This window comes from Bufo gargarizans, chromosome 5, assembly GCF_014858855.1.
Source record: "Bufo gargarizans isolate SCDJY-AF-19 chromosome 5, ASM1485885v1, whole genome shotgun sequence".
Lineage (NCBI taxonomy): Eukaryota > Metazoa > Chordata > Amphibia > Anura > Bufonidae > Bufo > Bufo gargarizans.
The window spans coordinates 141,235,357-141,247,648 of NC_058084.1; the positions used below are offsets into that span (position 1 = coordinate 141,235,357).

Consider the following 12,292-nt stretch of genomic DNA (forward strand, 5'->3'; position numbering starts at 1 on the left):
CAAATGTATTGGTTGACTCAGCCCTTGAGTAACGTTACGTAGTTGTCTAACTTACCCGGAGCACGTGTGTCTTTCACAATATAATTACGGCACACACCTATTAGGAGTACACGTTTCTTAAAGTACTCATATTAATGAACCAGACAATGAAGAGTGCTGCACTAGTGCCAGCATGGTAAATGGAAACTGTACAGCACAGAGGACCCACGTAGATCATTAACTCTTTTGTAACTGATGAAACTGACTTCTGTTCATCTCCATAGACTCACTCATTATTAGCACAAGTGTTTGCAGTCGTCTGTAAGGACCTGCAGTAATTGTGAATCCGTAGCCATTTCCAGGGAAAGTCTAGTGCAGTAAGTTTGATTCAAAAGTAGACAAGATGGAGCATTGCTGGTTGAGGTGACAGGTACTGTACCACTATGAAATTGACCAAAAGTAGATCTCTGTCATCAGAACTCATTGGATGGAACGAGGAAGACTTGACAAAAATGTTGCATTTCTATCCAGCCTAGACTGCTCTAACAACTATTACCTAGAGACGAGACCAGTTTAACCAGAGCTGCATTTTCTAGCTAGAGCAAGACTAGTAATTAGATACAATAGTATTATGGGATGAATTCCCTCAGGGGCTTTTTACACATCCAATGCACAGGACATTGATTGGGAATGAACCGTTTGTTCAGGCAAAGTAGAGATGTAGATGTACAGAAAAGAACAATAGCTACTGGGATTAATTATCCTCATAAGAATCCGTTGTTTGTGGGCCACACTCTGCCCCGTGTAAACAAACAATTTAAATTAACCCTTTGGCTACCGGAGTTTTTTTTTTTTTTTTTTTTCATTTTTTCATTTTCATTTTTCTTTCCTATTTTCCATGAGCCATAACTTTTTTATATTTCCAGTCACATAGCTGTACGAGGGCTTATTTTTTCCCGGGAAAAGTTGTACTTTCTAATATCACCATTAATTATGGCATAAATTGTAGTAGGAAGCGGGAAAAAAATTCCAAATGGGGTGGAATTGGAAAAAAAATGCAATCTCTCCACCGTTTTACGGGTTTTGTTCCCACTGCGTTTTGTTTAAGGCAAAACTGACCCATGGCCTTCATTCTCTGGATCAGTATGATTACAATGATACACCATATGTATAGGTTTTTATATGTAAATAGTGTAAAAATAAATGTAAACTTTGAGATTTCTTTTTTTTTACACCACCATATTCTGACCCCCATAACTTTTTTTATACTTATGTCTACTGAGCTGTTTAGGGGCTAATTTATTGCGGGACTATTCACAGTTTTTGGTGATACCATTTGGATCACATTTTATTTCATTTTTTGGGGTAAGAGAAGCAATGAAAAAATGGCAAATCGGCCATTTTGACCCTTTTTTCCGTTACGCCATTCGCCGTATTGAATCTTTTTTTTAGATTTTAATATTATGGGTGTTTTTGGTCGCGGTGATACCCAGGATGTTTATATTTATTTTTATTTAGGTATTTTTTTTATTATACGGAAAGAGGGGTGATTTAAACTTTTATATTTTTATATTTTTTATATTTTTTTTTACTTTTTTGACCTTCTAATGACCATATAAATGATGTTTTTTAATTTTTTAATTTTTTTAAATTTTGACCTATAAAGGATTTAAAAAACGACAATTTTTTAGCATTTTGCTAATTTCTTTTGTTGGCCTGCCATCTGGTGGCCAAAATAAGAATTGCAGCATTAATGCTCTGAATTTCTTCATATAGACTTCATTCAGCGCATGTACTAAAGTCCAGATTGGCCGCACGGGGCTTCAATACTAAGCCCGGAAGCATGAGCTTCTGGGTTTTTGCGCATTCAGGTGCCGTGATCTTACTTGATCACGGCATCTAAAGCATTTAATTACCGCAATCGGCATTATCTGAAACAGCAGAGACTTGCTGGCCTTGATGCACGCGCGAGCAGGCGTCATGCTTGCACAGTGCTACCAGCACCGTACATGTACGGCGCTGGTAGCGAAAGGGTTCATTTATTTTAGAGGCCACATGAAAGATGTGATCACCTGACCAGAGTTTGCTCATTTGTCAGGTGCCGGCGACACCATTACATAGGACAATAATCAGGAACGAGTATTAATAGAAAATGTTTGTCCACAATGATTGTCACCGTCCTTGGTCCATGTTAGGAGGCCCTTAGTAAATCTTGTTTCTAGTATAGGAGAATTACAAAGTAAAATTCAGTCCACTTTCACATCTTGTTTATTGAACAGTGTTTTTATAAATGCAATCAGTAATTTTTCACAAGAAAACCGTAAAAACACCAAATTATATTTCTGTGACTTCTTTCATTTTAAAGGTGTTAAAAGGAATTTGAAAAAAGGGTATCACTGTCAAAATCACTAGTCAAACCATACATAAAGTATTGTGTACAATGTTTGGCATCAGTGTACAAGAAAAACATAGCAGGGCATTCAAGTCAATTGTACAGTGAAAAAACAGACAGCACACCCATGGCATCCGGATGCAGTCTGTTTTTCACTGATGGCTGCTAGGAGATGTTGTGTGTTATTCCTCAGTTTTTCTTCACATGCATGAAAGATACAATCCTGATGAAAAAACTGAAACACTGAATGCGCTCATAGGCAAAACTGACTCAACTTGCATGCAAAGCCATCAGACTGTCATAAGAGCAATGGGACTATGGAACTCTCCACCAGAAGAGGTGGTGATGGTGAACTCACTAAAAGAGTCCATGAGGGGCCTGGATGTATTTCTGGAGTGTAATAATATTACAGGTTATACTTACTAGATTACTGGAGCAGGGTCATTGATCCAGAGAGTTATTCTGATTGCTGTATTTGGAGTTGAGAAGGAATTTGGGATCAAGTGCAGATCATGCCCCGCATGACATAAATTTCACTTGACACAAATGAAGTATATATCCCCTACTAAAATATTTTTTGTGATAACAATTATTAATGATTGATGTACATTAAAGAGGCAATGTACTTTCACACAATTTATTTTATAGAGAATTGTGTAACTAGCAATCTTTACCTGAAAAAAGCTGTAAAGTCATGGCCACTAGGGGGTCTCACTTAACTTGCAGTCCACTGCCTGTTGTCAGGCAAGATCGGCCCCTAGTAACACAGACTCAGAATATGGCTGAGAGGAAGTGGGATAGTGTCAGAGCTAGCAGAGATCTTGAGCCTGTTAAAACAACTGCTTCTACACTGCTTCTGGACATCACAGGAGCCTCCTGCCTTTCTGTAAGTGTGATTTATACTGCTTTATCAGCTTTCTGAACTAGAAGAAAACAAACATGGTGGGAAGTAAGGGAAGCAAGGTCACTGCATACAGTACTGGCAGAAGGGAGACACCCCTGATTCTGAGTGAAATGCATCTAGCTGTGCAGCTGAAACAGGGAATAAAATGGCTGAAAGAGACTTTAGGAAAGCCCAAAACCACCAGTTCCTTCACATCCATTATGCAACCATTTCTGAAAATTCAGGTGCGCTTTAAGTTTATTGCTGGTTTTACATTTTGTAAGGAAAGAAATATTCCTAAATAATAGACATAGGGACACAATCTCAATTTGTTCAATCAGGGGGACATAATCTTCACTTGATTCAGATTTTGTTTTCCCCTAGAGTTAAGATATTTGTCTTTTACCTCATGAAGTTTTTTTTTGCCTTTCTCTGCATCAACTTTGCAGGATAATAGGCTGATCTGAATGGGCGTATATCAGTTTTTTAGCCTTACAGACTACAGTATGTCCGATATTGTTTGCAGAAACAGCTACTGGCTGTCACTGATATTACAGCTCAGCCCTATTCTTTTGAAAGGGGATGAGCTGTAATACCAAACACATCTATCAACAAAAGTGGCGCTGTGTGTTTAAAGATTATTTTCTATAGGGTTTGATGTGTTTATTTTATGACTGAAGGTTTTTAATTTTTCAGTCATGGCTCTACAAAAATTTGGTGTCATCAGCCCTTTCGCAGTATAGTAATAGCCTACTAAACTAAAATTAATTTTTAGAACGTGTTGCTTAAGCAGAATTTGTCATCCCTCCTGACATACTTGCATTAAATAATAATTCTGGATCATCTTTTCTTAGAACTCTGTGCCATTCCTCTGATCTTAAAGTGTATGTCATTTATTTCTTATGGTGATAATCCATCCCTGCTAGCATTAGCTACAGTATTTCTGTAAGAATTCTAGTTAATGTTCAGAGAGAACTAAAAAAAGGACAAACATAGAATGAGGCTTATCACACAGCTCAGGAGTGAGAAATGAAAAGCTGTCTCACTTTTATATAACATTTTCCTGTTGAAAGAAAATCCAGACACAAAGGGGTATGTATGTATAAGACTTGTTTTTATTAAAGCATACCTGAGTTTTCACAAAAAGTTTGCATAATGGCTTTGCTTCTTTGTAGAATCATAACTGTTAGGCACAGTTATGTTTGGGCTTCCCTAATGTTTTTTTAGCCATATTATTCCCCTTTTTCAGCTGCACAGCTAGATGCATTTCACTCAGAAGCAGGGGGTGTTGTCCTTCTGCCAGCACTGTTCTGCTGTGACATCCTTTCCAATATAATTTTTGCAGCTCAGGAGCTCACAGAAGAAATAAGGAGAGGTAAATCACACTTGCAGAAAGACAGGAGGCTCCTGTGATGTTCAGAAGCTGTGTAGAAGCAGTTTTATCAGGCTCAGGATCTCAGCTCTAGCTCCGACCCCCCCCCCCCCCCCATTTCCTCTCAGCCACCTTCTGAGTCCCTGTTACAAGGGACGGATCTTGCCTGACACCAGGCAGTGGACTGTTACTTGGGTGTAGATGAGACCCCCTAGTGGCCATGACTATACAGCTATTTTCAGGTAGAGGCAGGGATATTTTTTAAATGAAATGATTAGGAAATTTACTAGTTACACCAATTGTATGACAGTACAGTGGCTTTTTAAGCCAGCCTTAATAATAAACCCTTCTATCATATGATGCTCCAGAAATATTAAAAGGTAATAATTCTGGTGACTCCATGTCCCAGAAAGTGGAGCAAAGGAGCTGGCATAGATTTCAGGTTTAATGGGTGTCAGTCTTGTTGTGCACATGTTGGTAAATGTGTTCAACTTCGGGTGGTACTTGTTAAAATGGTGAGGGTGGCCGAAAAGAGCAAAAAGTTGAAATTGTTGGCACAAAACTACACTTGCACAAAAAGGTGCGACAAGGCGTGCAAGAAAAATACATTTCCCCAATGTGTCCATTCTGATATCTCTCACAATTATTACTTCTTTGAGAGTATTTCAGTTTACAGTAAATAGTACATATAGTATTATGGTAGGTGGACACAAACACTTACAGAGTACCTGTCAGACATATTTTACCAAATGCTTGTATTCTCATGGTAATGCACACATTACACGCTATCACTTTTTTCCTGCTTTTGCTGCTCCTGACTTGGTTCTGTATCACCCTCTCGTTCTCCCACTACAGGAATTTCATCAGGATTTGGTGTCTCTTCTGTTGCAACAATCTCCTCCACGTGGGGTTTTACCATTTCTAATTATATAAAAGTTGAACAACAATTGGTATATAATTTCCTTAAAGGTTATGATAATTTTTAAAATGATCTTCATTAAAAATGTTAACATTTTTTTTGTACAGCCTACTCTTTCAGTGTATCTGCAAACTTGCTCTCTGTTTTACACTGAATCTGTTAGGGAGCTGCTCTGATGGTTTGATGTGTAGCCCTTATCTCTGAACTGTTGGCAGCACATAAACACTTATTATAGCTAACTTTGTGTCAAGCTGTTAAGAATATGGCTTAAATGAGTGTTTATAAACTCTCAGAAGTAAGAGATAAGGGCTACACATCAAGCCGTCAGAGTAAAGCAGAACGAAATGGTATGAAAGTGGAGGCTGAAGAAAAAAGCTGTTGAGATTTATTAATAAAGACCAATTGAAAAATAGATTTTAGCTGAAAATGAGCAATGCAATGATAAAAAAAATGCCCCCAAAGGCATCCATAGTTTTTAAATCAAGGTCCAGGTTATACATTTCCAATGAATGGTTCCCTCTTTTTGCTGTTAAAATTTCTCTGTAGTATTTTACAGACTATACTCAACTTTATTAGGCCCGACCTCCACCACAATATTGCACACTCGGATTATTCGTTTGTGCCATCACTGTAGATCGCCCTGCAATACTATGGGTTATCACTTCTATTTGCATTTCATGAGATTGCATTTCTTTGTGCAGTTACATGAGTGTTATACAGGGGGCCCACGAAAAAGTAGCCCGCCTCCAGCGATAGTATGACAAGATGAACGAGCAAATAGATTGTTTTTTCAATTACCCACTAGTCAAAAAAGTTGCTTAAAGTGGTCTCCATTCACATCTATGTATCTTTGGGCACATCGGATTATGTTGGCTGATACTGCATGTAGCTCTTTAACAGTGATGCTGCAGAAGAAAAAATATCCTGCTTTTTCAAACAAGATGGGCAACATGCGACACCTCCCAGAACTCACTGGCACAAGTTCATGAACTGTTTACGGAGGAGCGAACTATGAGCAAGGGGTTATGGCCACCACGTTCCCCAGACTTGTCCACATGCGATTTTTATCTGTGGGGAAATTTGAAGCAAAAAGTGTCCGCTAGCAATCCACATCCCCTGGGTAAACTCAAGAAAAACCTCACAAATACCATCCGCAGCATCACTGTTGAAGAGCTGAAAGCAGTATCCGCCAACATAATCCAACGTACCCAAAGATGCACAGACGTGAACGGGAACCACTTTCAGCATCTTTTGTGACTTGTGGGTAATAATAAAAAAAAAATCCAGGTGCTCGTTCATCTTGTCATACTATCGCTGGAGGGGGGCTACTTTTTTGCGGGCCACCGTGTATTTTGTTTACTTTACTTCTTTTTTTTTTTTTTACTTTATTTTTTTTTTTTTTTTTACAAGCATAAATTAAGAAGTCCAAATGATGGGTTTAACAATTAATAGCATCAGCCAATGACTGGATGAGCAGACATTTCCTGTGTTTCGATAAGGACCAGAAAGCAGAGACAAGTGAGAGTCCTGGGGAGCATCAGACAAAGGTGTCAGGGGATCGATGTAGGTATGACTGCTTTTTTTATGCTACTCTGAGCCTTTAAAGGTTACGAACACCTTTAGGGGTTTCTTTTATCTGTCTCTATTATTGCATTTTACTTATTTTGGTCTAAAATTCGTGTCTCAATTGGTCTTTATTAAAGATTTTTTAACAGTTTTTGTCCTACAGGGTTGAGTTTCAGCCTATTTGCAGAGTACGTCACTTTCAGTTTCACACTGAGCCATCAGATTGCTGCTTTGATGGTTGGATTGACAGCCCTTATCTCTGAATTCCTGACTGCTCATAAACACGCATTATGGCAAAATTGTTAGCAAACCGATAGGAATATGGCTTAAATGACTGTTTATGAGCTGTCAGGAGCTCAAGATAATGGCTATACATCTAGCCATCAGAGCAGCAACCAATTTTCTTATGGCTAAATGTGAAACGGAAAGTAAGATACTCTGCAGATAGGCTGCAACTTTACCCCGTCGGACAAAAACACCTGAAAGTTTTTAATAAAGACCAATTGAATTTTTTTTTTGCCTGGACAACTCTTTAATGGGGTTAATAAAAAAAAGCATAGACACGGAAGTTCATTACAGATACCACATATCTATCATAACTCAAAAAGGGACACATTTATAAAGTCCGGCGTTTTAGATGGCGATCTTTATAAAGGCCCATAGCTGGCGGTGGTTCCGCCGAATTTATGAAGAGGCACCGACCTCTTCATAACTTCGGCACATCCAGCACCAGTTCTAAATGTAAGACTGCTTTCTAGCTGTCTTGCATTTAGACCTTTTTCTTTGCCTACACCAGGCGTAGAAAATTATGAATGAGATGGGCCTGCTGGCCCATCCCCTCCCCCGCTTACGCCACACCTGAGCGGGGAAAAGTTGCAGATAGCGGCGCAACTTACCATTGCGGTGCCATCTGCGCCTAAAATATGCCTAATTTAGGCGTATTTCAAAATAGTAAATGACCGCCAAAATGTTCTGCTTGTCATTTTATAGTATTTTCCATAATATTACCTTTTTGTTTTCCTCCCTTGGATTGGAATTTTGATGGAGGTACTTCTTTCTTCTTTCCTGGGGTCACTGTTTCCATGACATGACCTGCAGCATCGGCAACATACATAGCCATTCCAAGCTCACCCATCATATGCGTCACTATTAGCTGGAGCAGCAAAGGAAAAGTTTTGTCGTCACACACTAACATGCATTAAAGGGAACCTGTCATCACCTTTGTGCTGCCCATACTAACGGCAGAATAAAGTAGAGGCAGGTGAGTTGATTTCAGCGGTCTGTCATTTAAAAGTTAAAAGTAAGTGGTTGCCAAGAACCAACATCACAATCATTGCAGACTGGGCCTGGAAAAGAGTCACGGCCACCTGAGAAGAGTCATGGTTATTCATGAATTCTTGCCCACCTGCTGATGACTGACGGTTCTCTACCTAGTTTTCTCCCTTTCTCTCTAGGAGAGAACTGCCAATCATCAGAAGATGGGTGAGAGTGCAGGAGATTATGAATAACTATGACTCTTCTCAGGTAGATTTGACTCTTTTCAAGGCCTGGGCTGCAAAGATGATGATGCTGGTTCTCGGCAAACACTTACTTTTAGCTCATGAGTGACACACCGCTGAAATCAGCATTTCTGTCACTATTTTATGCTGCCCTCAGTGGGGTCAGGGAAAGGTTGATGACAGGTTCCCTTTAATACTAGCTGTTCATCCAGTAACAGTTAATCTATGTACCATATAAAGCATTAGTAGATCAAAGCATAAAATGATATTAGACCAAAAATAACTGTGAGTTTAGAGAAATAGAAAAGCGACAAAAAAATAACAGATTTTATACTGTACATGCTTAGCATAGACAGTACAGACAATAAAGTGATCAGAGATATGTACAACTCAGAGACAGTTCAGTAATGCCGGTTTTAGGCTAGATTCACACAGTGTTTTGCTACATTTCTGTGGTGTTAAAAACGCCCTGGCCAGATGTTACGTTAAAGTTGATAGTAAAATATAGAAAACGCTGTATATAAGTGTTCTTGTTTCGTCTCTGGTGCTCTGGAAATTGTATTTTTTATTCAACATTATTTCCATTGGCTTCTCTATAAAACTTGAAAATCGCAAAAAAAAACATGCTGATAAAAGCCATGAAGAGGGGCAATCAACCCAAAATAGCTGTCCGCAGATAAGGTACTGGCTTGGCTATAAATGATATCTTAAGGCCCGTTTAAAAGGTCAAACATTGATTTAAAGGAAAGCTACCTTCCCAGCAACTAAGAGGATCCTTCTAAATGCATAAGGTGCAATTAGTGATGGCTATACATTATGGAAATTAGATGTGACCCCATTTTTTGTTTTACTATGGAGCCCCATGATTCTCTCTGCTGTGGGCACTATCTCTTTATTCCATTGTTGTGAAAGTACTTTGTGCATTGCCTGTGTACTGTGACATCACTGTCTGTATTATCCCAGTGCTCTGACTTCACTGCGTGCATTACCTCACTATTGTGACATCACTGTGTACATTATCCCTGTACTGTGACATCACTGTATGCATACCTCCCAACCGTCCTGGATCCGGAAGGACAGTCCCAGATTTCAGTGGCTGTCAAGCCGTCCCAGTATGAGGGAGGTATGTCCTGTTCTCTGGCAGCTGTCCCTGCTTCCATAGGAAGCAGAGACAGCTGCCTGTAATGATGAAGCAGAGAGCCGCCCCTCGGCTCCCTGCTCCATCATTCCTCCTCCATACTGCAGGTCTGGGCTGGGGGCTGGGCAGGGGGCAAGGCCAGCCAGGAGCTCCGCGTATCATCCTTCTGCTGCTGCTGAGGACGAGGTGAGTATTTGGAGTTTATTATTTTTATTTTTTACTGCCTGTGAAGGGGGCACAGCTGGGCATATTACTGTGAGGGGGCACATAACTGAGCATAACTACTGTGAGGGGGCACATAACTGGGCATATTACTGTGAGGGGGCACAAAACTGAGCATAACTACTGTGAGGGGGCACATAACTGGGCATAACTACTGTGAGGGGGCACATAACTGGGCATAACTACTCTGATGGGGCACATAACTGGGCATATCTACTGTGAGGGGGCACATAACTGGGCATAACTACTCTGATGGGGCACATAAATGGGCATAACTACTGTGAGGGGGCACATAACTGTGCATATTACTGTGAGGGGGCACAGCTGGGCATATTACTGTGAGGGGGAACATAACTGAGCATAACTACTGTGAGGGAGCACATAACTGAGCATAACTACTGTGAGGGGGCACATAACTACTTTGAGTGGGCACATAAATGGGCATAACTACTGTGAGGGGGCACAGCTGGGCATATTACTGTAAGGGGGCACAGCTGGTATATTACTGTGAAAGGGCACATAACTGAGCATAAATACTGTGAGGGGGAACATAACTGGGCATATTACTGTGAGGTGGCACAGCTGGGCATATTACTGTGAAAGGGCACATAACTGAGCATAACTACTGTGAGGGGGCACATAACTGGGTATAACTACTGTGAGGGGGAACATTACTGTGAAGGGGCACATACATGGGCATAAGTACTTTGAGGGGGAACATAACTGGGCATAACTACTGTGAGGGGCACATAACTGGGCATATTACTGAGGGGGCATTGCTGGGATATATTACTGTGAGGGAGCAAAGCCGGGCATATTACTGTAAAAGGGCACATAACTGGGCATAAATACTGTGAGGGGGCACAACTGGGCATAACTACTCTGATGGGGCACATAAATTGGCATAACTACTGTGAGGGCACATAACTGGGCATATTACTGTGAGAGGGCAAAGCTGGGCATATTACTGTGAAAGGGCACATAACTGGGCATAAATACTGTGAGGGGGCACATAACTGGGCAAATCTACTGTGAGGGGGCACATAACTGGGCATAACTACTCTGATGGGGCACATAAATGGGCATAACTACTGTGAGGGGGCACATAACTGGGCATATTACTGTGAGAGGGCAAAGCTGGGCATATTACTGTGAAAGGGCACATAACTGGGCATAAATACTGTGAGGGGGCACATAACTGGGCATATCTACTGTGAGGGGGCACATAACTGGGCATAACTACTCTGATGGGGCACATAAATGGGCATAACTACTGTGAGGGGCACATAACTGGGCATATAACTGTGAGGGGGCACAGCTGGGCGATTACTGTGAAAGGGCACATAACTGGGCATAAATACTGTGAGGGGGCACATAACTGGGCATATCTACTGTGAGGGGGAACATAACTGGGCATAACTACTCTGATGTTGCACATAAATGGGCATAACTACGGTGAGGGGCACATAACTGGGCATATTACTGTGAGGGGGCAAAGCTGAGCATATTACTGTGAGGGGGCACAGCTGGGCATATTACTGTGAGGGGGCACAGCTGGGCATTGCTATTGTGAGGGAGCACATATCTGGGCATATATACTGTGAGGGGCACATATCTGATATAACCACTGTGAGCGGGGCACATATCTGGGCATTGCTACTGTGAGGGAGCACATATCTGGACATAACTACTGTCAGGTAGCACATATCTGGGCATAATCTGTGAGGGGGGCACAATGCTGGCATAACTACAGTGTGGTGGCATAAAGGGGGAATGTGGGGGCACTTAGCGGACTGGGTAGGATTAAGTGTTTAGTTATGCTTTGGGCAGAGTTAGAGGCGTGGCCTAGTGCGGAAAAAAATTGCCACGGCACAGATAGTGTTCCTCTGCCTTCTTTTCTAAAGTTGGGAGGTATGCTGTATGTACTATCCCTGTGGTATTATCCCACTATTGTGACATCACTGTGTACATTATCTTTGTACTGTGACATCACTGTGTACACCATTCCTATACTATGACATCATTGTATGATCCTTGTGTTGTGACTTCACTGTATGCATGAGTCCATTAACACGTTTGTATGTGTTTTCCGGATCAGCAAAAACACGGACAACGGCAGTGTGTGTTCCGCATTTTGCGGACCACACATTGTCGGCACTCTGATAGAAAATGCCTTTTCTTGTCCACAATTGCGGACAAGAATAGGACATTTTCTATTTTTTGCGGAACGGAAGTGCGGATCTGTGAGTGCGGATCTGGAAGTGCGGATGTGGACAGCACATTCCAGCCCCATTGAAAATGCATGGGTCTGCACCTGTTCTG

The 12,292-nt window shown here is 41.1% G+C and overlaps 1 protein-coding gene across 3 annotated transcripts in view; it reads right to left on the minus strand.

Moving 5' to 3' along the window:
- Nucleotides 1–2,229: 2,229 nt before the first annotated feature.
- Nucleotides 2,230–12,292, minus strand: part of MYOM1 (myomesin 1) — a 155,930-nt gene continuing 145,867 nt past the window's right edge. For all 3 annotated transcript variants that reach the window (XM_044294764.1, XM_044294762.1, XM_044294763.1), the window contains 2 exons: nt 8,120–8,264; nt 2,230–5,547 (listed from right to left, as the gene is read on the minus strand). In XM_044294764.1, the coding sequence (XP_044150699.1) occupies nt 5,405–5,547; nt 8,120–8,264 (288 nt within the window). In that variant the 3' untranslated portion in view covers nt 2,230–5,404. The remainder of the gene's footprint in view (nt 5,548–8,119; nt 8,265–12,292) is intronic.